Consider the following 23,138-nt stretch of genomic DNA (forward strand, 5'->3'; position numbering starts at 1 on the left):
AGAAGTGTCCTTTTTGCTGATGGAATTCACAGGATGGATCTTACTTTTTTTTTTAAAGTAAACAGCCATGACTCCAACAACTAAACCACTACTGATCAAATCAAATGTATTTATATAGCCCTTCGTACATCAGCTGATATCTCCAAGTGCTGGACAGAAACCCAGCCTAAAACCCCAAACAGCAAGCAATGCAGGTGTAAAAGCACGGTGGCTAAGAAAAACTCCCTAGAAAGGCCAAAACCTAGGAAGAAACCTAGAGAGGAACCAGGCTATGTGGGGTGGCCAGTCCTCTTCTGGCTGTGCCGGGTGGAGATTATAACAGAACATGGCCAAGATGTTCAAATGTTCAAAAATGACCCGCATGGTCAAATAATAATAAGGCAGAACAGTTGAAACTGGAGCAGCAGCACGGCCAGGTGGACTGGGGACAGCAAGGAGTCATCATGTCAGGTAGTCCAGAGGCATGGTCCTAGGGCTCAGGTCCTCCGAGAGAGAGAGAAAGAAAGAGAGAATTAGAGAGAGCACACTTAAATTCACACAGGACACCGAATAGGACAGGAGAAGTACTCCAGATATAACAAACTGACCCTAGCCCCCCAACACATAAACTACTGCAGCATAAATACTGGAGGCTGAGACAGGAGAGGTCGGAGACACTGTGGCTCCATCCGAGGACACCCCCGGACAGGGCCAGACAGGAAGGATAACTGACAACTGAACCTGCAACTACTGTACTACTGACAGCTAAACCTACAACCACCACTGCTGACAACTGAACCTACAGCCACTCCAGTACCAACAATAACCTCAACTGAACAAAACCACTGCACTACTGTATTCAGACCCCTTGACTTTTCCAAATGTTGTTTTGTTGCAGCCTTATTCTAAAATTGACATTTTCCATTTTCCTCAGCAAGTAACATTTTCCTCAGCAATCTACAACACTATCCTATAATGACAAAGTGAAAACAGGTTTTTAAATAAACATATACTTATTTACATAAGTGTTCAGACCCTTTGCTATGAGACTCAATTGAGCTCAAGGTGCATGCTGTTTCCATTGATCATCTTTGATGTTTCTACAACTTGATTGGAGTCCATCTGTGGTAAATTCAATTAATTGGACATCATTTGTAAAGGCACACACACCTGCTCTGTAAGGTCCCAGAGTTGAAAGAGCATGTCAGAGCAAAAACCAAGCCATGAGGTTGACGGAATTATCTGTAGAGCTCCGAGACAGGATTGTGTCGAGGCACAGACCTGGGGAAGGGTACCCCAAGAACTGCAGCATTCAAGGTCCACAAGAACACAGTGGCCTCCATCATTCTTAAATGGAAGTTTGGGAACCACCAAGACTCTTCCGAGAGCTGGCTGCCCGGACAAAATGAACAATCAGGGGAAAGGGGCATTGGTCAGGGAGGTGACCGAGAACCCCATGGTCACTCTGACAGAGCTCCAGAGTTCCTCTGTGGAGATGGGAGAGCCTTCCAGGACAACCATTTCTGCAGCACTCCACCAATCAGGCCTTTATGGTAGAGTGGCCAGATGGAAGCCACTCTTCAGTAAAAGGCACATGACCGCCCGCTTGGAGTTTGTCAAAAGGCACCCAAAGACTCTTAGACCATGAGAAACAAGATTCTCTGGACTGATGACACCAAGATTGTACTCAGCCAAGACAACGCAGGAGCTGCTTCAGGAAAAGTCTTAATGTCCTTGAGGGCTCCAGCCAGAGCCCGGACTTGAACCCAATCGAACATCTCTGAAGAGACCTGAAAATAGCTGTGCAACGATGCTTCCCATCCAACCTGACAGAGCTTGAGAGGATCTGCAGAGGATAATGGGATAAACTCCCCAAATACAGGTGTGCCAAGCTTGTAGTGTCCCACCCAAGAAGACTCGGGGCTGTAAATGCTGCCAAAGATGCGTCAACAAAGTACTGAGTAAAGGGTCGGAATTCTTATGTAAATGTAATATATCAGTGTTTTTTTGGGGGGGGGTTTTGCACAAATTTCTACATCTGTTTTGCTTTGTTGTTATGGGCTATTGTATGTATATTGACGACGGAATAAAACTATTTAAACAATTTTAGAATGAGTCTGTAATGTAACAAAATGTGGAAAATGTCAAGGGGTCTGAATACTTTCCCAAGTGCACCGTATAACAACAGCCATGTTCCCAACAACTGAACCTACAACCACTCAAGATGGAACAACTGCACCTTCATCTTCAAGTGGTGAATATGTATTTTCTACATTATTGACTTGAATCAGCACTGTCACACTTCAATACAATAAACAGTCTTATCAGTATTACACTGAACTGCAATGACAGTTTCCCTTTTGTCTGCTACAGTGGTGAGTTGATATTGTGTCTATGATGGTGGTCAGCAGGGTAATAAGTTGTTCTTGCTGTAGTATGTTGAGCACAAGACAAAGTCTGTGGTCCAAACAAGTAAAGATAGCGCCGACAGACATGGCAGCTCTGCCTCTAGCTCCGAAGCAACTTTGCTGGATTTAGTTTTTTGTCTGTGTTATTTCTTACATTAGCCCAGAAGGTTTTTTTGTTATTACATACAGCTGGAAATAACTTTTGGATATCAGAGCGGCGGTAACTCGCCAGCATTACAACCAGGAATACGACTTTCCCGAATTGAATTCTTAGATCATACCCCCCAAGGCAATTTAACTTATTCCACATTTTCAGAACACATCTTTTATTCTTCCACTTTGAAATAAGTATTGTTTTTATCAGGAACTAGTGTTGGTAATACGGCTTTAGAGTTGTCAGGACTTGCCCTCCTGGATGGAGATCAAAGGTGCCAGCTAACCAAAGGTTTCAAGAGCCCCCCTCTCTTGCGGGAGTTGGACAGTTTTTGACGGTCGTAAATACCTCGCAGGAACTCTTTCTCCCACTCTGCAGAAATGGAAATAAAAAATCCTTGTTGCAACAGAGAGAGATTTTGCAGTGCTGTAACATCAAAAGGTTGGACATTAAAATAATATTTCTAATGGAAATAATGTGGGAAATGGTTGGTGGGACTTAAGCTATAATCATATCAGTTGTTGTTTTGTGATATCGTTAAGGACGATATAATGAAATAACTATCTCTGAAAGTGTATGCATTCAAGGGGTCAGGTTGTCTAAATGTTGTAATATATTAAACTATTTGTGAGAAGATGAAATGTGATTGTATCCTTCTAAATGAGATAATGTTTTTTTATATAGACTTTTGCCAAGTCAGTAACCATGCACACGTGAGCACAGACATTGGTGCAACGTGATGGAACCGCCCTCCAAGGCAAGTGCTTAAAAGGACGCGCTGAAGAATTAACATATTAGACAGTGGCTACACGGCTGAGAAATGGTTTAAAACTAAAGACCAGTGTGACCGACAGCGTGAGCTGAAAAGTACGAAATGGTTAGAAACTCTGAAACTTTCAACAGAGAAGAAGAAATCTCTATAGACCAGTACATTGCCAGGTTGCTACTGGCATGTCTAGCTGTACCATAAATAATCAACCATTGAGACCAGTATATGGACGGTGTTGAGCCGGACGTCATGAATGGTTGGACTCTACTAGACCAGAAAATGGTAAGAATCAAACTCTCGAGTTAAGAAGGTAAAGACGACATTGGAACATTCAGTCTGCATTTGTTTAAGTACTTTAGTCTAGTAAGCTCGACCGAGGACCACCGCGAGTGTAACTTTGAAGGAACCAATCTAATGAAGACGAGAGGGGAAGAACATTTCCCTCACACCACCGTGTGGTACTCTGATGGATCCAGTCTAATGAACACTTCCAGAACAAAGAAAGCCTACTACCATAACTACTAAGTAGTTCAACCAGAGACTTACACAACCAGAGACTTCTGTCAAACTACTCTCCACAGACTCAAATGATTTCAACTGTCACGATATTCTTCCTGGGAAGAAGAGAGGGACAAAATGTGGCGTGGTTTGTGTTCATCTTGATATTTAATGATGAAAACACTGAACACTGAAACACACTATACAAAACAATAAATGACTGTGAAGCTAAAAGAGAACTGTGATTGACACAAGCAATCAACATAGACAATCACCCACAAACAAACAGTGAAACCCAGGCTACCTAAGTATGATTCTCAATCAGAGACAACTAATGACACCTGCCTCTGATTGAGAACCATACTAGGCCGAAACATACAAATCCCCAAATCATAGAAAACAAAGACTGCCCACCCCAACTCACGCCCTGACCATACTAAATAACCATACTGGTGGGCATTCTTGGCAGTGTACTGGGAGAGGAAGGTGGTTCGATGAACTTAGGCCTACATACAGCATGGATGCCGCACCATAACCCTTCTGCAAGACAGCACACAAACTCATTCCAGACCCTGAATGTATAAGGAGTACATACTCCTTGTGCCAATTGAGTGTAGTGCCTTCCATGGAAGTGGTTTTGGCATGATTCCATATGGCAAGGGCCTACAAAATGAACACTATAGCTTTTACTGTGTAGACCGAATAAATTGCCTGAAACTAACCTGAAGGTGGTGGTATTGGACATGTCACCATCCAACGGCTTGAACTCATTGTTAACTTTTTTGGACGCCTGAGGAGCCACAGTTCCTGTAAAGTGGAACTTGTCACTGTAATCTGTGTGCACACACGCTGAGTCAGAGCAGGAGGTGGGGATGACAGCAGGTGGGGATATGGACATTAATGCCGACTGCAAGAAAAAAAAATATTTTCAATTTGACAAGAACATGAATAAGTATGAAAATAAAGAAAGACACACACATGCTCCCAACAATTTAATGAGTAAACCTAATAACCAAAGAATATGAACAATAACATGAACTACAAAATTCTAATTGGACTACGATTGCATAAACAATTATCAGCTGTAGCCGTGATTAGGCTGTGTTAGGAAGTGATGTCACTCCTAGGAAATTATGCAATTAGAAACATTTTCTTTATGGATGTAAATGTAAATTTAACGGCATGACAATAGTAAACAATTTACTCGTTCCACGACACAGAATTGTAATTTGCCAAAGTTGATAGCTAGCCTACCATGAAGCCTTCACTTTTTCGGCAAAAGGCTACTTGAAAAAAGTCTTATCTGCAGGCGCAGATCTGGCATAAGCACTGGGTCATCATGTTTACACCATCTGATTGATAATTTAAGTGGCAAGCAAAAAACAAACACACACAGTTATCCTTCAAAGTGTAATTGACATCGCTTGTGTGCATGCGCGCGCATCTCAAACGTCTTCCTTTCCTCGTCTACACTGATTCATAGTCACTAATTATGGGGTGAAACAACAGGTGACGCAATAGCCTAATGAATATATATCAGGAATTGGGTTTCACCTGTCGCATTTCATTCATAGGACCGATAAGGCAAAGGAGAGGACACCACTTCATACTATAGAGATCCACCCTGTTTGCGGTTTCTTTGCGATTAGCCTTACGATTAGCCTTAATTAACATATTATTTTTGCTGACCAATTCTATCGTCATTACGCCATGGTGCAAGGGACATCGCAAGAAAGAATGTGGTTTTACGAAGAACATGCAGGTAAAAGTTTGGCAGGTGAATAGACAAAGCTATAATTTATAAAGCAAAATATGTAATTTCTCAGGTAGCATATGCGATACAGTTATACTTTGAACCATCTCTTTTTCTCATGTAAATTTGAAATGAAATGTATTGTAAAATTATATACATTTTAAATCACCTAATCTAATAGGGCCAAATATGATGCCTGGGAATCTTAACTCGAGTCAGGTTGGTTAACTTTACATTCTTGTCCCCAGCCACTAGGCCTAGACAGCACATGTTCCCTATGCTTTGTATTCCTACTACTCAACCATGTTCTAGCTATATTAACTGCTTGCTTAATGTTAGTGAGAGCACTGACGATCTAAAGTAGCCATACCCAGTGAAAGTGTTTTTTGCATTGGTCATAGGTATTTTTATTAGTCATGACTTGTGGTTACAATTTTTGGTTTGTTCCTTGACAGAATGTGGTCTTTCGTTTGGCTAACCTCCCCATGGTTAGTTCAGCGTGTGCACTCGTATCTGTCTTGTATTGTGACACCAAGCACAACCACCCCTACATCCGATCGTTGTGTAAAGTGGTGGAGATTAGTGTGACGACCTTATCCTCCGTAGCCTGTAACAGTGCCACCCCCATCATCATTAAGCTAGAGCCCCAAAGTAAGTACTTTGATGCTCTGTCACCTTTCAAGTTTTTCCACTTATGGAATCACTTTGGGCCAAACCAGGGCTTGAACTGTGACAATTCTCTCACCAAATCCAACCCCTATGCTGTGCTCCCACAGTTTCTGTTGTGAATGATCTTGCATGCAAAGGCCTGGATAAGCTTGAGAGTACGTTGCCAGTGCTTCAACAGCCTTCACAGCAGGTGAATTCAATCTTCAAATATGTCCCAATCCTCTATTGGCTGTCTTTTGTGACAAATATATTTTTATATTATTGTAAGAACTATTTCTGTTTATCATTATCACCCAGATTGTTTCAGATGTGAAGAATATAATGATGGAGGCCAAAGATGCTGTAGTCATTGCTGTCTACGGAGCAAAGAACTGCATGTATTACACCCTGACTGGCATGGTTGCGATGACAAAAGGAGCAAGTGGTGGGAGAGCCAACATTGTGTCCCTGGAACCTGCTGTCCAGCTGGTTAGTATGGGACTGAAAAATGCACTGAGCCTGTCAGAAACCCTGGTGGACCAAGCCCTTCCTCCGACCGATGAAGAGATGGGTGAGTGATGCTAATGCTGGGGTGTATGCATTAGTGGCACACCATAGCGAAATGTAGCAAAATATTTCGTAATGGAAGTGAGGGGCTATTTACACCAGCATATCAAAGTGTACCCAACAATGTTTTGCATCTTAACTATGGTTTTCCAAGGCCTCTGGAAACTTATACTGGCACAAATGAAAGGCAACTGAAAGCTGTGTTCTCTTCTAATCTCTCATCACACTTACTCTTCTGTCTTTAGAAGATGAGGTCAAGACTGTGAAGGGCTTTGATGTTGTTGCCGCCGCCAGGCCCAGCTCTCCTGTCCGACTGGTTTCCCTCACGGTCAAGCTGTGTCGACGAGCATACCACCAGGCAGAGGAGAAGATGCGCTTTGTCAAAGTCTGCTGTCAGAAATCCCTCAACTTGCTTCAGCACACCATGCACTTGGTAATAAGCCTGGTGGATGCTTAAACCAGTTTCTCTAGAAGTCCATTTGGGAGAGGGACCCACTGATAGGATTTGGTAGCCTAATAGTTTCAGGTCAGTTTGGGGTCCTGTTTTGATTTGGTTTGCTGGTGTCAATGTTGTGAACAGTGCGTCCCATGGTGGCTGTGGGGTTATGGTATGAGCAGGCATAAGTTACAGAAAACGAACGCAATTTAGTTTTATTGATGGCAACTTGAATGCAGATGCATGACGAGATCCCGAGGCCCACAGCCATCACCTCATGATACTGCACGGCCCCATGTCGCAAGGCTCTGTACACTTCCTGGAAGCTAAATGTCCCAGTTCTTCCATGGCCTGCATACTCACCAGACATGTCACCCATTGAGCATGTTTGGATGCTCTGGATCAACATGTGTGGCAGCATGCTCCAGTTCCTGCCAATATCCAGCAACTTCGCACAGCCATTGAAGTGGGACAACATTCCATAGGCCACAAACTATTTGATCAACTCTGTGAAGGAGATGTTGTGCTGCATAAGGCTGGTGGTCACTAGATACTGACTGGTTTTCTGATACACCCCTACCTGTTTAAGATATCTGTGCCCAACAGATGCATATGTCATGGATTAGGGAATAATGAATTTATATCAATTGACTGACTACTTTTATATTAACTCGGTTATCTTTGAAATTGTGTTCAGTATAATCCATGTTCTTGAAATAGAAATGCTACTTTGAGTCCAATGTCCATTATGCTTCTGATGGAATTAATGTGTGCAGGACAATCTTGGCGCCTTGGTGGAATGGACTAGTAACCTTCAAGAGAAGGAAGACAAGGAGACCGAGGTATTATCAAATCTATTTACTAATGTACTGTTGGTGGAAATGGGTCTTAAAAGCTGTTAAGATTATTACTGTTACAAGCTTGCTCTAGGGGTTCTCAAATTCTTTCCCTAAAATTGGCTCATATTCAAGTGGCTAATTGAGAAATCCTTACTGAAAACTTTTCAGTACCTGAATTAACATGTTAAATAAAACAGAATTGTGGTCAACCATGCTGTTGCTTTTCCCAGACCAAGCATTGGTTGTGTTTGCTTGCATGGTTCAGCAGAGTACCATATATAAAGCAGTACATAACCTCTGTTTCTCCAGCGGGTGGTTATCCACTGCCTGAATGTCTCTCCCAGTGTGAGTCACCAGCTACAGAGAAACTGTCTGACCCTGGCCTGCAGCCTACAAAATCTCCCCCGCTACCTCCAGCAGCAGGCTGTGTGTGTGCTGCTTTCTGCCTCACAGATCTTAAACAACTTTAGTTCCACTGACCCCCACCTGGGCATCAGACCTCAGGGCAAAGTGAGCGGTTCTCTGGATGCCATCCTGGACTACCTGGTCCACAACATGTCCCTCAATTGTCTGGTGGGGCCCTGGTGTCCTCAGATGCCCCCCATTACTCCAAGGGCCCAGACCAATGGTCAGAGGAAGAGGCCTGCCAAGAAAACAGGTGTTTTTGACCTTGGGTGTACTGTCTCACCCTATGAACAATATTGATGTGGTTTGTGTTGGGAGTCGGTCATCTCAGATCTGTGTAGGCTTCTGAAATGCAGTGGTCGGTTTTTATTAATATTGGCCTAACACAGCATGTCAATGCATTTGACTTGTGGGCATATAATGTTTAATGGACTTTGGTCAATAGACTGTTTGGGGTTTCTGTTACTGCAGTACTGCAAATCGATGTGTGAATGGCCCTAGAAATTTTTTGTATGCTTCATGCTGTGGAAAGAATCTGTTAAACCACAATAAATTACAATGCAAGTTACTTCCTTTGGCCTTGTCATTCATGGTTGGGTGTTGTTCCTAAATGTTATATCAAGATTACATATAGCAATTAAATTAACAAATGCCCTGGTCTAGGTTGACAGCAAAGACATGACCCAATGTGAGTGCCCCAGTGTAATAGAGCACAATTTGTTTGCCTTTTTGTCATTGCTAAACCTGTTTTGCTTGACAATGGCAAAAGTACAAGGATCTGGGAACAAATCTGTGACCAGGCTAGGTTTCTTGTGCATCTTAAGGGGGAAAAAAATAGGCCTTGATCAAGGTCATTGATCAGTTAGGAACTTTCCTCACCTGGTTGTAGAGGTCTTTATTGGCTACTAATTGAAAGGAAATTACAACTAGCAGACTCATGCCTTCCAATTCAGTTTTACACCCCTGCCTTAATGCCACAGTGGCCCTTCCAGTAAAGTATACTGTATTAAACCTTATACTGCTACCTGGGTAATATTCTGAGTCTTACTCGGCGCTCCCAGAATGTGAAGTGTTGATGGGGTACTGTGACTGTAAACATGAATTTCAGTTCACAACAGTTAACCATATGATCATCGGTGAGAAATGTGAAACTTCTGACAACTTTGAGGAGCTTCCTTGTCCAGATTAGTTAGTGCCAGAGCTGGTCTGAGATGGAGACTGACTGTGTTACAGATGGGAAGAGTGATGGCTGACACCCCAGTTGCGATAGTCTTACCGTCCATGAGATATCCGTTAAGTCATGATGGCGGGTTCTAATAAACTAACATATGGAATTGGTTTTAAGATGGTCATACCAAGGATCATTTAGCTTGTGATTTGAGTTTACGACCCCTTTAGGGATCAAAAACAATTATTTGATGACACATTGCATTTGGCCTTGTGTGCAGGTGGTCACCCCTACAAATTTGGCTATTTTGCCCACACCCTTTTCTGACAGGTGTAAAATACACACATTGGCAGTAGAATGGCCTTTATTTTATTTTACCTTTTATTTAACCAGGTAGGCTAGTTGAGAACAAGTTCTCATTTGCAACTGCGACCTGGCCAAGATGAAGCATAGCAGTGTGAGCAGACAACAGAGTTACACATGGAGTAAACAATTAACAAGTCAATAACACAGTAGAAAACAAAGGGGGAGTCTATATACAATGTGTGCAAAAGGCATGAGGAGGTAGGCGAATAATTACAATTTTGCAGATTAACACGAGTGATAAATGATCAGATGGTCATGTACAGGTAGAGATATTGGTGAGCAGAAAAGTAAATAAAAACAGTATGGGGATGAGGTAGGTGAAAATGGGTGGGCTATTTACCAATAGACTATGTGCAGCTGCAGCGATCGGTTAGCTGCTCAGATAGCTGATGTTTGAAGTTGGTGAGGGAGATAAAAGAATCCAACTTCAGCGATTTTTGCAATTCGTTCCAGTCACAGGCAGCAGAGTACTGGAACGAAAGGCGGCCAAATGAGGTGTTGGCTTTAGGGATGATCAGTGAGATACACCTGCTGGAGCACGTGCTACGGATGGGTGTTGCCATCGTGACCAGTGAACTGAGATAAGGCGGAGCTTTACCTAGCATGGACTTGTAGATGACCTGGAGCCAGTGGGTCTGGCGACGAATATGTAGCGAGGGCCAGCCGACTAGAGCATACAAGTCGCAGTGGTGGGTGGTATAAGGTGCTTTAGTGACAAAACGGATGGCACTGTGATAGACTGCATCCAGTTTGCTGAGTAGAGTGTTGGAAGCCATTTTGTAGATGACATCGCCGAAGTCGAGGATCGGTAGGATAGTCAGTTTTACTAGGGTAAGCTTGGCGGCGTGAGTGAAGGAGGCTTTTTTGCGGAATAGAAAGCCGACTCTTGATTTGATTTTCGATTGGAGATGTTTGATATGAGTCTGGAAGGAGAGTTTGCAGTCTAGCCAGACACCTAGGTACTTATAGATGTCCACATATTCAAGGTCGGAACCATCCAGGGTGGTGATGCTAGTCGGGCATGCGGGTGCAGGCAGCGATCGGTTGAAAAGCATGCATTTGGTTTTACTAGCGTTTAAGAGCAGTTGGAGGCCACGGAAGGAGTGTTGTATGGCATTGAAGCTTGTTTGGAGGTTAGATAGCACAGTGTCCAATGACGGGCCGAAAGTATATAGAATGGTGTCGTCTGCGTAGAGGTGGATCAGGGAATCGCCCGCAGCAAGAGCAACATCATTGATATATACAGAGAAAAGAGTCGGCCCGAGAATTGAACCCTGTGGCACCCCCATAGAGACTGCCAGAGGACCGGACAGCATGCCCTCCGATTTGACACACTGAACTCTGTCTGCAAAGTAATTGGTGAACCAGGCAAGGCAGTCATCCGAAAACCCGAGGCTACTGAGTCTGCCGATAAGAATATGGTGATTGACAGTCGAAAGCCTTGGCAAGGTCGATGAAGACGGCTGCACAGTACTGTCTTTTATCGATGGCGGTTATGATATCGTTTAGTACCTTGAGTGTGGCTGAGGTGCACCCGTGACCGGCTCGGAAACCAGATTGCACAGCGGAGAAGGTACGGTGGGATTCGAGATGGTCAGTGACCTGTTTGTTGACTTGGCTTTCGAAGACCTTAGATAGGCAGGGCAGGATGGATATAGGTCTGTAACAGTTTGGGTCCAGGGTGTCTCCCCCTTTGAAGAGGGGGATGACTGCGGCAGCTTTCCAATCCTTGGGGATCTCAGACGATATGAAAGAGAGGTTGAACAGGCTGGTAATAGGGGTTGCGACAATGGCGGCGGATAGTTTCAGAAATAGGGGGTCCAGATTGTCAAGCCCAGCTGATTTGTACGGGTCCAGGTTTTGCAGCTCTGATCTCTCTTTACTGAAGAGTTCAGTGACTTCCAATGTGCCACCTTTCCAACAAGTCAAATTTCTGCCCGGTCAACTTAAGTGCTCTTATTGTGAAGTGGAAGTGTCTAGGAGGAACAACAGAAAAAACGCAATGTGGTAGGCCACACAAGCTCACAGAACGGGACCGCAGAGTGCTGAAGCGAGTACAAATGATATGTCCTGTTGCAACACTCACAGAGTTTCCAAACTTTGTTGGGAGCTTCATGAAATGGTGTTTCCATGGCCGCATACAAGTCTAAAATAACCATGCGCAATGCCAAACGTTGGTGTAAAGCTTTCCTCCATTGGACTCTGGAGCAGTGGAAACACGTTCTCTGGAGTAATGAATCGCTCTTCATCTGGAAGTCTGACGGACGAATGGGCTTGGCGGATGCCAGGAGGATGGGGCTCTTTTTCATGGTTGGGCTAGGCCCCTTAGTTCCAGTTTAGGGAAATCTTACCGCTACAGCATTCACTGACATTCTAACAATTCTGTGCTTCCAACTTTGTGGCAACAGTTTGGGGAAGGCCCTTTCCTGTTTCAGCATGACAATGCCCCTGTGCACAAAGCGAGGTCCATACAGCAATGGTTTGTCAAGATTGGTGTGGAAGAACTTGACTGGCCTGCAGAGAGCCCAGACCTCAACCCCATCGAACACATTTTAATGGCATCGGACCGAGGCTCTGCATCTGTCCTCGTGCTCCTAGACCTTAGTGCTGCTTTTGATACCATCGATCACCACATTCTTTTGGAGAGATTGGAAACCCAAATTGGTCTACACGGACAAGTTCTGGACTGGTTTAGATCTTATCTGTCGGAAAGATATCAGTTTGTCTCTGTGAATGGTTTGTCCTCTGACAAATCAACTGTAAATGTCGGTGTTCCTCAAGGTTCCGTTTTAGGACCACTATTGTTTTCACTATATATTTTACCTCTTGGGAATGTCATTCGAAAACATAATGTTAACTTTCACTGCTATGCGGATGACACACAGCTGTACATTTCAATGAAACATGGTGAAGCCCCAAAATTGCCCTCGCTAGAAGCCTGTGTTTCAGACATAAGGAAGTGGATGGCTGCAAACGTTCTACTTTTAAACTCGGACAAAACAGAGATGCTTGTTCTAGGTCCCAAGAAACAAAGAGATCTGTCGAATCTGACAATTAATCTTAATGGTTGTACAGTCGTCTCAAATAAAACTGTGAAGGACCTCGGCATTACTCTGGACCCTGATCTCTCTTTTGATGAACATATCAAGACTGTTTCAAGGACAGCTTTTTTCCATCTACGTAACATTGCAAAAATCAGAAACTTTGTCCAAAAATGATGCAGAAAAATGTATCCATGATTTTGTTACTTCTAGGTTAGACTACTGCAATGCTCTACTTTCCGGCTACCCGGATAAAGCACTAAATAAACTTCAGTTAGTGCTAAATACGGCTGCTAGAATCCTGACTAGAACCAAAAAATTGTATCATATTACTCCAGTGCTACCCTCCCTACACTGGCTTCCTGTCAAGGCAAGGGCTGATTTCAAGGTTTTACTGCAAACCTACAAAGCATTACATGGGCTTGCTCCTACCTATCTCTCTGATTTGGTCCTGCCGTACATACCTACACGTACGCTACGGTCACAAGACGCAGGCCTCCTAATTGTCCCTAGAAGTTCTAAGCAAACAGCTGGAGGCAGGGCTTTCTCCTATAGAGCTCCATTTTTATGGAATGGTCTGCCTACCCATGTGAGAGACGCAAACTCGGTCTCAAACTTTAGGTCTTTACTGAAGACTCATCTCTTCAGTGGGTCATATGATCGAATGTAGTCTGGCACAGGGGTGTGAAGGTGAACAGAGAGGCACTGGCAACGAACCACCCTTGCTGTCTCTGCCTGGCCGGTTCCCCTCTTTCCACTGGGATTCTCTGCCTCTAAGCCTATTACAGGGGCTGAGTCTCACTGGCTTACTTGTGCTCTTCCATGCCGTCCCTAGGAGGGGTGCGTCACTTGAGTGGGTTGAGTCACTGATGTGATCTTCCTGTCTGGGTTGGCGCCCCCCTTGGGTTGTGCCGTGGTGGAGATCTTTGTGGGCTATACTCGGCCTTGTCTCAGGATGGTAAGTTGGTGGTTGAAGATATCCCTCTAGTGGTGTGGGGGCTGTGCTTTGGCAAATTGGTTGCTGTTATATCTTTCCTGTTTGGCCCTGTCTGGGGGTATCATCGGATGGGGCCACAGTGTCTCCTGACCCCTCCTGTCTCAGCTTCCAGTATTTATGCTGCAGTAGTTTATGTGTCAGGGGGCTAGGGTCAGTTTGTTATATCTGGAGTACTTCTCCTGTCTTATCCGGTGTCCTGTGTGAATTTAAGTATGCTCTCTCTACTTTCTCTCTCTCGGAGGACCTGAGCCCTAGGACCATGCCTCAGGACTACCTGGCATGATGACTCCTTGCTGTCCCCAGTCCACCTGGCCGTGCTGCTGCTCCAGTCTCAACTGTTCTGCCTGCGGCTATAGAATCCTGACCTGTTCACCGGGCGTGCTACCTGTTCCAGACCTATTATTTGACCATGCTGGTCATTTATGAACATTTGAACATCTTGGCCATGTTCTGTTATAATCTCCACCCGGCACAGCCAGAAGAGGACTGGCCACCCCTCATAGCCTGTTTCCTCTCTGGGTTTCTTCCTAGGTTTTGGCCTTTCTATGGAGTTTTTCCTAGCCAACGTGCTTCAACACATGCATTGCTTGCTGTTTGGGGTTTTAGGCTGGGTTTCTGTACAGCACTTTGAGATATCAGCTAATGTACCTGAAGGGCTATATAAATACATTTGATTTTGATTTACCAATAAATTTGCAAACATATCGAAAAAACAGTTTTTGCTTAGTCATGGGGTGTTGTGTGTAGATGAAGATTATTTTTTAAATGTGGTCTATTTTAGAATAAGGCCATAATGTGGAAAAAGTCAAGGGGTCTGAATACCTTCCGAATGCACTGTATGTATTGGATAACTGCAATATAATTTTCTTTTTTTGGGCTTGGGCTCATTACATGTCATTAATGTATGGATCATAAAATACATTTCATATATGGCTCATCAGGCTCAGGGAGCATCAGGGGTGTAGTCCATTTTCATGCTGATCAAAGCTCTAATCAAATCCAGACATATTTATATGCATTATGATTTTGAATGATATACATGACTACCTGGGAGAAAAGTGATTTATTATCGGTGTGGGACATTTGTAAAATACCAGGAAAATATTAAATCCTGGTGTATTAAATCCTTCTCCTTCTTTGGGGTGGACCCACCCGTCTCAATCAACGAGACGATTTTAAATAGACACTATGGCATCGTACACATTGGATTATTTTTTTTTTTTTTTAATAAATGGAGCATTTTCTAAATTCAAATGGATCATCTGCAACTGGACACATTTTAGAAGACATGTTTGGCCGAATCGAGAATGAAGATCGTATTGCCACATTAAGGTTGGTCGAAAATTCGCTGTGCTACACCAAACAGTACTTAACCTGTAACTCCCAGTAATGGATACCAAAAAGCTTTGGTAAAACACATCTGATGTAACAGTTAAGTTAATGCAGGCCTGGAGTTCAGCTGTAAACGTATCACCAGAAGTACCAAAAAAAACGCACAGAGTTTTGCATGACAAGCAGTGGAATGATGGCAGAAACAGACTGGTACCCAGGTTAAAGCCAAATGTATAGCCTGTTAACCAAGCCATGCCAAACAATCAGTGCCGAAAAATCTGCGCACCGGGAACAAAGCTCCACGTTAACCGTCGCATGCCAGTCGCGACAGACGCAACAACACCCGTTTTGTTACGTGCGTCTGTCCACGAGCTTGAGATAAAACGGCTGACGGGGCTAAATCCTGAAACAACCACGAATTCCTGCTTCAAATAACGTGAAAACATCCTTTTTATAATACTTTGTACAGCTTGACCATTACCTCATTATAAATCATTGGTATACAACACCACCATTGATTCAACCTGACACCCACAGCATGAATGACCCAGAGTTGCTTTACCTAACTGTTGTCTGACAGAGTAAATGGTTCATCCCGTTCTCTTTGTGGATGTTATCCATGCCTCAGGACATCCCCTCGAATATTCTACCAGACAGAGCAGCCATGTAGTTTCTCCCTTTTGAGTCAGTATATCTGGGTCACTTTATGGCTGCATTTACACAGGCAGGCCAAACTCGGATTGGTCAAAAGACCAATTGAGAAAAAGATCAGAATGGGGCTGCCCGTTTTAAAGGAGCCGTCGTCTTTCCTATGACGAGTCCACAAACATCACCATTTTCAGAGCCTCTGCGTGGAAGTGCAGTACTAATATTGAGGCACATTTGTATTTTTCTAACAGAAAAGAGAATGTGAAAATTAGTTATGTACGTGCAAAAGTTCCAAGTCAGTTGAATGTTGACGGACAAACAGATTTTTCATAATCTGTCTGGCCCCGGCTTCAGGCACATCAGCGTCAACAGCTGTTTGTTCATTACCCTGGCTTCCAAAGGATGGCAACTACATTTATTTTACGATTGCCCATTGGGCTGTGGCAGTCATTAAAACAGATTCCATCTCACGTCTTGTTCTCTACACTCCCTTTACAGATTTTAGTGTTCACCAATTACAATGTCAAGAAAAAGGATGCGAACCCTTGCGAATTACCTGGAGTTCTGCATAAATTGGTCATATAATCCAATCTTCATCTAAATCACAACAGTCTGCTTAAACACACAAACAATTACACTTTGTTTTTATTGAATACACCATATAAACAGTCACAGTGCAGGATGGGAAAAGTATGTGAACCCCCAGATTTAGTAACTGCATGACCCTCCTTTGGCACCAATATCCTCAAACATTTTCTGAGGTCAGGACTCTGACTGGGCCACTCCAGAAGATGTATTTTCTTCCGTTGAAGATTTCCTTCTGTGTTTTGGGTCGTTGTCTTGTTGCGTCGTCCAACTTGTTGAGCTTCAATTGGCGGATAGACTTACATTCTCCTGCAAAATGTCTTGATAAACATGGAAATTCATTTTTCTGTGATGACAGCAAGTTGTCCAGGCTCTGAGGCAGCAAAGCAAGCCCCAAACCATGATGCTCCCTCCACACGTTAGTTGGGATGAGGTTTTGATATTAGTGTTGTTCCTTCCAAACCACTACTTTAGTTTCACCTGGCCACAGAATATTTTGCCAGTAGCGCTGTGGAACATCCAACATGCCAATGTTTTTTTTGTCTTCCATGAACACCATTCCAGTTTAGTGTTTTACATATCATAGACTCGTCAAAGATGTTAGCATGTTCCAGAGATTTCTATAAATCTTTAGCTGACACTGGGATTCTTAACCTCATTGAGCATTCTGCACTGTGCTCGAGGTCATCTCTGCAGGACGGCCATTCCTAGGGAGTAGCATGTGCTGAAATGTCTTACTGTGGACGATGAACATAAAGGCTTTTAGAGATACTTTAGTAACCCTTTCCAGCTAAACGCAAGTCAACAATTCTTAATCTTGGGTTTTCTGAGAACTCGTGTTCAAGGTATAGTTCACATCAGGCAATGCTTGTTGTGAATAGCAAACTCACATTGTGTGAGTTTTTAAATAGGGCAGCTCTAACCAACATCTCCAATCTCGTCTCATTGACTGGACTCTAGGTTAGCCGACTTCTGACACCAATTAGCTTTTGGAGAAGTCATTAGCCTTGGGGTTCACATACTTTTCCAACCCACACTGAATGTTTAAAGTATGTATTCAATAGACAAGAAAAATACAATAATTAGTTTAAGCACGGTCTATTGTTGCAACTTAGAGGCAGATCAGATCCCATTTGACCAATGTATGTAGAAATCCAGGTAATTCCAAAGGGTTCATACTTTTTCTTAACAGTTTTCGGAGCCATGGAGCCTCTTATGGATGTGAAAATGATCAATACAAATAGAACCAGGATGTTTGTTTCAGGCATGGACATTATTTTAGATGTATGAAACAATAAAAAAAAACAGCATTTCAGCAAAACATTTAATTCAATTCCACATTTCACTTCTGGCTGGACTCAGATTTGGATGTGGAGGCCCTAAGGGAGGAGAGACGGCGCCTTTTGGCGATCTGTTCCTGGCGCTTCTCCTTAGCCTCCTGCAAACAAGGATGAGATTTGTTAGTCCTCCTACATGTTACTCAATGACAAAATTGTTCACGTCATTGGGGATTTTATACATACGGACATTTTTAATTAGTTAACCATTTTATGAGTCAACTTGCACTCATACATCAACTCGCTTGCAATCGTTGGAATGAAATCAATGGTGTTCACAACATTCAGGGCAATTCATTACACAGAATAGATAATGACTCATACTACAGCCAAATGCCTAAGTAGTGCCTAAGTCCCTTCGGTACCTTCATCCTCTTGGCCAGCAGCTTGGCGTACTCGGAAGCCTCTTCCTTGTTCTTCTGGGTGCGCTGTTTCTTAAGGGCAATGCGGCGCCGCTTGTGCTGCAGCACACGGGGTGTCACTAGCCTCTGGATCCTGGGAGCCTTGGTCCTGGGCTTCTTACCTGGAAAAGATGGGGGAGAAGAGGTGTTACCAGTGGCATTTACTACAAAGTGTGTGCGTGCACATGGGAAAATAGTTAAGGTTTCAATGTTTATGAAATGTATGTAGATCTTAGTGATTGAGAGTTATAGCCGTTGTTCATTCTAGTTAGCATTCTGAATGTTCACATGAAAGAAGTGTCCCATTCATTCAAAATGTCCCACACAAAACTATAAGTTGCCTCAAATGAGATTTTAGCAAATCTACTTATTGGGAGAACATTGCAGTTCAACCAGCCATGGTCAGAGGGTCAGGTTGCATCTGGTAAAGCAGCTCTACAGTTTCTGTAGCACAACATTGTCCCCCCTTTGAGGCTACAGACCAGCCAGAAAAGGTCTACTGGTGTGCCAGACAATAACTTTTGCACAATTTGGCAAGCAGAAATATTAGAAGTTGAAGAAAATAAAATCATGCTGTCAAGAGTTTACAAGTGCTGATGTGCTAAGCTTGTTACCAATCCATTAATTAACAGGACCATTTAGAAGCAGTGTTGGCCTCACCTTCTTTAGTCAGGGGTCTCCTCACAACATACTGCCTGACATCATCCTCCTTGGCCAGGTTGAAGAGCTTGCGGATCTTGCTGGCCCTCTTGGGTCCCAAGCGGCGGGGCACAGTGCTGTCGGTCAGGCCGGGGATGTCCTTCTCACCTGGGAGATGGAGGGAAAGGTCAGGCCACTAGATAAAAAATAAAAAAAGATTTTAAAAAAGGCTATACAGAAATCACCACCCAAATGGTTAACCACATCCAAGCGCTGGCAGCGGGAGCAGAACAGCACTGAGGATGTTCAAGTTGTTTTCAAAGGTATATAGTCTTGAAACATGCACGGCTTGTTTTCCTTAATGGGTTTTGTAAAGTTGTATATTGTGTTTAATAGATTAGATTTATGCAGGACTCACCTTTAAAAAAAATTAGAAGGCCCTAGTCTCAGTAGGACTTCCATGTGAAAATGAAGGTTAAATAATACATTTTAAAAAATATGACCTTTCCAAATAACCCAATGATAAAATGGGGAAAGGATTGGGAGAGCATTGCAGTTCAACCAGCCATGGTCAGAGGGTCAGGTTGCATCTGGTAAAGCAGCTCTACAGTTTCTGTAGCACAACACTGTCCCCCCTTTGAGGCTACAGATCAGCCAGAAAGGGTCTACTAAGGTGTGCCAGAGCAGGTGGTTACCATCATTACAACTCCATACCTTTCTTGATGATAACCAAGTTCAGCACGCTGAGGTTGGCATCAACGATGCAGCCACGGACAGACTTGCGTTTGCGCTCTCCTGTCCTACGGGGGCGGTAACAGGAATGGCCCTTGGCAAGCAGCAAACGCACACGGCCATGGGTCAGCACACCCTGCTTCATGGGGAAGCCCTGCTTGTCATTGCCTCCACTGATGCGCACCATGTAGCCCTGGGAGAGGTGAGAGCCAAGTTTTTTAAAAACAACCTTGCTCTATACAAGGACCTGATGATCATACAAGTTAGACATTTGTTTAGTGAAATGTATTAGCGAAAGGTTTGGAAGAGCAATGCAGTTCAACCAGCCATGGTCAGAGGGTAAGGTTGCATCTTGTAAAGCAGCTCTGCAGTTTCTGCAGCACAACACTGTCCCCCCTACAGACCAGCCAGGAAGGGTCTACTAAGTTGTGAGATCATGTTGAGTTGAACACAAGCAGTATCAACATTCGGTTTCAAGACACACTGGCATCCATGGCATTAAATTGACTATTCCAAAATTACCCAGTGCTATAGTCAATGAGCTTGGAGTAAATAATGAAGACTACATTCACTTGAGTTTGAGGCTAACTAATTTAACTATTTAAAAAAATTGCCTGCAGGATCTGAACACTGAGCATCTTTCTTAGTGACTGTAGCTTACCTTCCACTCATCTCCCAGGGGATCAGCAGCCACCTCTGTGGCCATACGCTTCTCGTAGAAGGTTCGCAACTTGCGCTCATCATCCACTTCAATCAGCTTCTGACAGCCAGTGGCAGGAAACGAGATATTCAGCTGAGAGAGACATATATAGATCAATGTGTTGTATATTGACCAGATGTAGCAAGCTCTCCTAGTTGAGAAGGCCATAGCAATGTACATCAGGCAGATTGCTTGCTAGACGATCACCTTGCACCTATGCTACCCATCCATAACCAACTTTGAATGTCTTGAATAATTAACTACTACAGTAGCCTAACCAAAACGATGGTGAGACAGCTGAATTGAGTGCAACATGAGGCAGATGTACCCAGGATGCTAGCATGTTGGCTGTTAATGCAATTGGTTAATTCTTGTTAGCTAGTTTCCTAGAAACAAGATTCGTTACACAGAACACGGGGATGCAAGTGAATTTCAGTCACGGGAAAATAATTCGGCAGCTAACTTCACACTATTTGGAACGATCCAGGGACACGCTGTTAAGTAGCTAACGTTAACTGTAGTTAACCAATGTCGGAAGCTAGCTGGCTGTAAGCGGCCTTGAGGATGACTACGTTGCGATTAACAAACCTGCAACTGATTGGCGAAATATGGATGTGTGAACAAACCCACATCAGAGATCATATTCGTACCCCCACCCCAAAGAACAGCAGAGGATACGTTGTTGCGGTTCTTTGAATGACGCCCGGCAAGACATGCACATTTCTCTCAGGAGGCAGACATGTTTTCAGGTTCACTTTAGTAACGTTGCCAGCCATAGCTAACTAGCTAGCTAGCAACAAAATCAACATGCATCCTAAAATACAATGCAATATCTGACTAAACAAGATACCGTGTTATAATATTTTAATAAACTACTCCAATTCGGCCTGGACATTAACAAGGATATACATGTTATTTGAAAGATGAGTTGAATTGAATTATCTTACCTTCATTTTGTAAAACTGGCTCGACAACAGTCTGCCACCGAAAAGAGAGCGGATGTCCGCCTTGCTGTCTCACATAGGCATCATATGTTATCGCGATAACACGTGGTGTTAGTTACAATGTTGCGTTTTTCTCATATTAATCTTTCACCAGCATTTAAAACTGCATGCACAAATGTAATGGGAACATTCCGTTTAATACTCCTAAATGAAACATGTAATTATAAAAAAATTGTAACTGAACCTGGTCTCTAATATCCCCATATTCCCCTCCAATGACAGTATAAACAAGGCATTCGTCTTTCTTTATTGTCAACTATAGGCCTTTCAATATGCTGTAATTCACTACATATATGATTTCATAATTTTTGTCTTTATGGAAAATTATACTTGTGCATCATTATGCATCTGTTACAATTAGTTGCTTTATTCAAGGGTAGGCCTACTTGAGATTTCACCACACTTCAGTGCCAGAAACATGGGAGGGAAAGGTAGATTTATGGAGTAATGGGGTGGAAGAGCCAAGATTGAGTGAAATGCTAAGGAAATCTTCAGGGGATGTAGTATTTAACTATGCAATTAATTTCCTTAGGAAGATGAGAATAATGGGTAGAATTTAGACATTCCCTTTCCCTGGTCCACACTCCAGTCTAGTTGGTGGCGGTAATACACCCCAAAGTTGGTTGCCAACTGCCATATAAATCCACAGAAGAAGAAGAAGAAGAATTACAGCTAATTAAATTGTAGACCAGTTAGCCAAAAGAGCTTTGAAACCTGATATAATTGATATTAATGTTCCACTGGGTAGAGGTGAGGCCAAGTGTATGATCAGAGTCATTTTGATAGATGTTTGGCAGAAGAGATGGGACTCTGAGCCCAAGTGCCGGCATTTATATGCCCTGCAAAGAAAGGTCGGTGGACCAATATTCAATGGTCAGATTAGGAAGGAAGAGGTGGCGTTTGCTCGATTGCTCTTCGGACATTGTCCATTGAACTTGTCATTACATCTGGTTGGCAAGCATGTGAATGGTTTGTGTCTGGACTGTATGATCCATGAAACGGTGGAGCATGTGTTATTATATTGTGGTAAGTATGTTGAGGAGAGGAAAAATCGAAGTGTAGGGTCATTGCGGTTGGACGGGGTTGGACAGGTTGGAAGGGATTTTGGGGATGTGGAAGGGTCTATAAGAAGTTAGTAGAGCTCTTTTTTATTTTCTCAGATGTACTGAGTTAGGTAGGAGGATTTAGAAATGTTGTAAACCGTGATTGACCACACACTCCAGCACAGTAGGTTGCAGCACGCAACGTTGGCTTGCGGACCACCATTATATACCGTATGTGAACTGATTGCCCCCCATCTATCTTCAGAGCTCGTGCTGCTAGGTGACCTAAACTGGGACTTGCTTAACACCCCAGCCACCCTACAATCTAAGCTTGATGCCCTCAATCTCACACAAATGATCAATGAACCTACCAGGTACCACCCCAAAGCCGTAAACACGGGCACCCTCATAGATATAATCCTAACCAACTTGCCCTCTTGACTGTACAGTATGTTTGTTTTACTCCATGTGTAACTCTGTGTTGTTGTATGTGTCAAACTGCTTTGCTTATCTTGGCCAGGTTGCAATTGTAAATGAGAACTTGTTCTCAACTTGCCTACCTGGTTAAATAAAGGTGAAAAAAAGAAGAGAGTAATTGGGTGAAGGCCACGGTGGGGAGGATCGCAGAAAATAAAATAAGGAAGGAAGTGGAACATATTATGAATAAAGGTGGAGTGGGGGATTGCACA

At 43.3% G+C, this 23,138-nt stretch overlaps 2 protein-coding genes and 1 long non-coding RNA gene across 4 annotated transcripts; 1 reads left to right on the plus strand and 2 right to left on the minus strand.

Annotated features, from left to right (window-relative positions):
• Positions 1-1,885: 1,885 nt before the first annotated feature.
• Positions 1,886-5,268, minus strand: LOC121841825. The gene is made up of 3 exons (XR_006080779.1): positions 5,063-5,268; positions 4,531-4,715; positions 1,886-2,913 (listed from the first exon to the last, which is right to left on the minus strand). It is a non-coding gene; the product is annotated as an uncharacterized LOC121841825 (long non-coding RNA).
• A 106-nt stretch (positions 5,269-5,374) lies between these two features.
• On the plus strand, positions 5,375-9,024 carry LOC121838658 (perilipin-2-like). Of its 2 annotated transcripts, none has more exons than XM_042312133.1 (8): positions 5,375-5,585; positions 5,743-5,780; positions 6,017-6,212; positions 6,338-6,420; positions 6,528-6,780; positions 7,022-7,209; positions 7,989-8,054; positions 8,361-9,024. In XM_042312133.1, exons 1-8 carry the CDS (start codon positions 5,519-5,521, stop codon positions 8,754-8,756), a joined length of 1,287 nt encoding a protein of 428 aa, XP_042168067.1. In that variant the 5' UTR covers positions 5,375-5,518; the 3' UTR covers positions 8,757-9,024. The 2 variants fall into 2 exon arrangements, with proteins under 2 accessions (XP_042168067.1, XP_042168068.1); XM_042312134.1 differs by having other exon boundaries at positions 5,376-5,570.
• An 8,879-nt stretch (positions 9,025-17,903) lies between these two features.
• Positions 17,904-21,433, minus strand: LOC112231654 (40S ribosomal protein S6). The gene is made up of 6 exons (XM_024398350.2): positions 21,350-21,433; positions 20,364-20,495; positions 19,685-19,895; positions 18,992-19,138; positions 18,296-18,453; positions 17,904-18,031 (listed from the first exon to the last, which is right to left on the minus strand). Exons 1-6 carry the CDS (start codon positions 21,353-21,355, stop codon positions 17,936-17,938), a joined length of 750 nt encoding a protein of 249 aa, XP_024254118.1. The 5' UTR covers positions 21,356-21,433; the 3' UTR covers positions 17,904-17,935.
• Positions 21,434-23,138: the final 1,705 nt, after the last annotated feature.

This window comes from Oncorhynchus tshawytscha, linkage group LG34 (genome assembly GCF_018296145.1).
Source record: "Oncorhynchus tshawytscha isolate Ot180627B linkage group LG34, Otsh_v2.0, whole genome shotgun sequence".
NCBI classification, from domain to species: domain Eukaryota; kingdom Metazoa; phylum Chordata; class Actinopteri; order Salmoniformes; family Salmonidae; genus Oncorhynchus; species Oncorhynchus tshawytscha.

Coding starts and splice junctions, on each gene's coding strand:
- LOC121838658 (XM_042312133.1), top strand. CDS start 5,519: ATGGTGCAAGGGACATCGCAAGAAAGAATGTGGTTTTACGAAGAACAT. Junction 5,781..6,016: donor GGAATCTTAACTCGAGTCAG/GTTGGTTAACTT, acceptor GTTCCTTGACAG/AATGTGGTCTTTCGTTTGGC. Junction 6,213..6,337: donor CATTAAGCTAGAGCCCCAAA/GTAAGTACTTTG, acceptor GTGCTCCCACAG/TTTCTGTTGTGAATGATCTT.
- LOC112231654 (XM_024398350.2), bottom strand. Junction 19,896..20,363: donor CCCTGGGAGATGAGTGGAAG/GTAAGCTACAGT, acceptor CACCTCTCCCAG/GGCTACATGGTGCGCATCAG. Junction 19,139..19,684: donor CTTGGTTATCATCAAGAAAG/GTATGGAGTTGT, acceptor TCCATCTCCCAG/GTGAGAAGGACATCCCCGGC.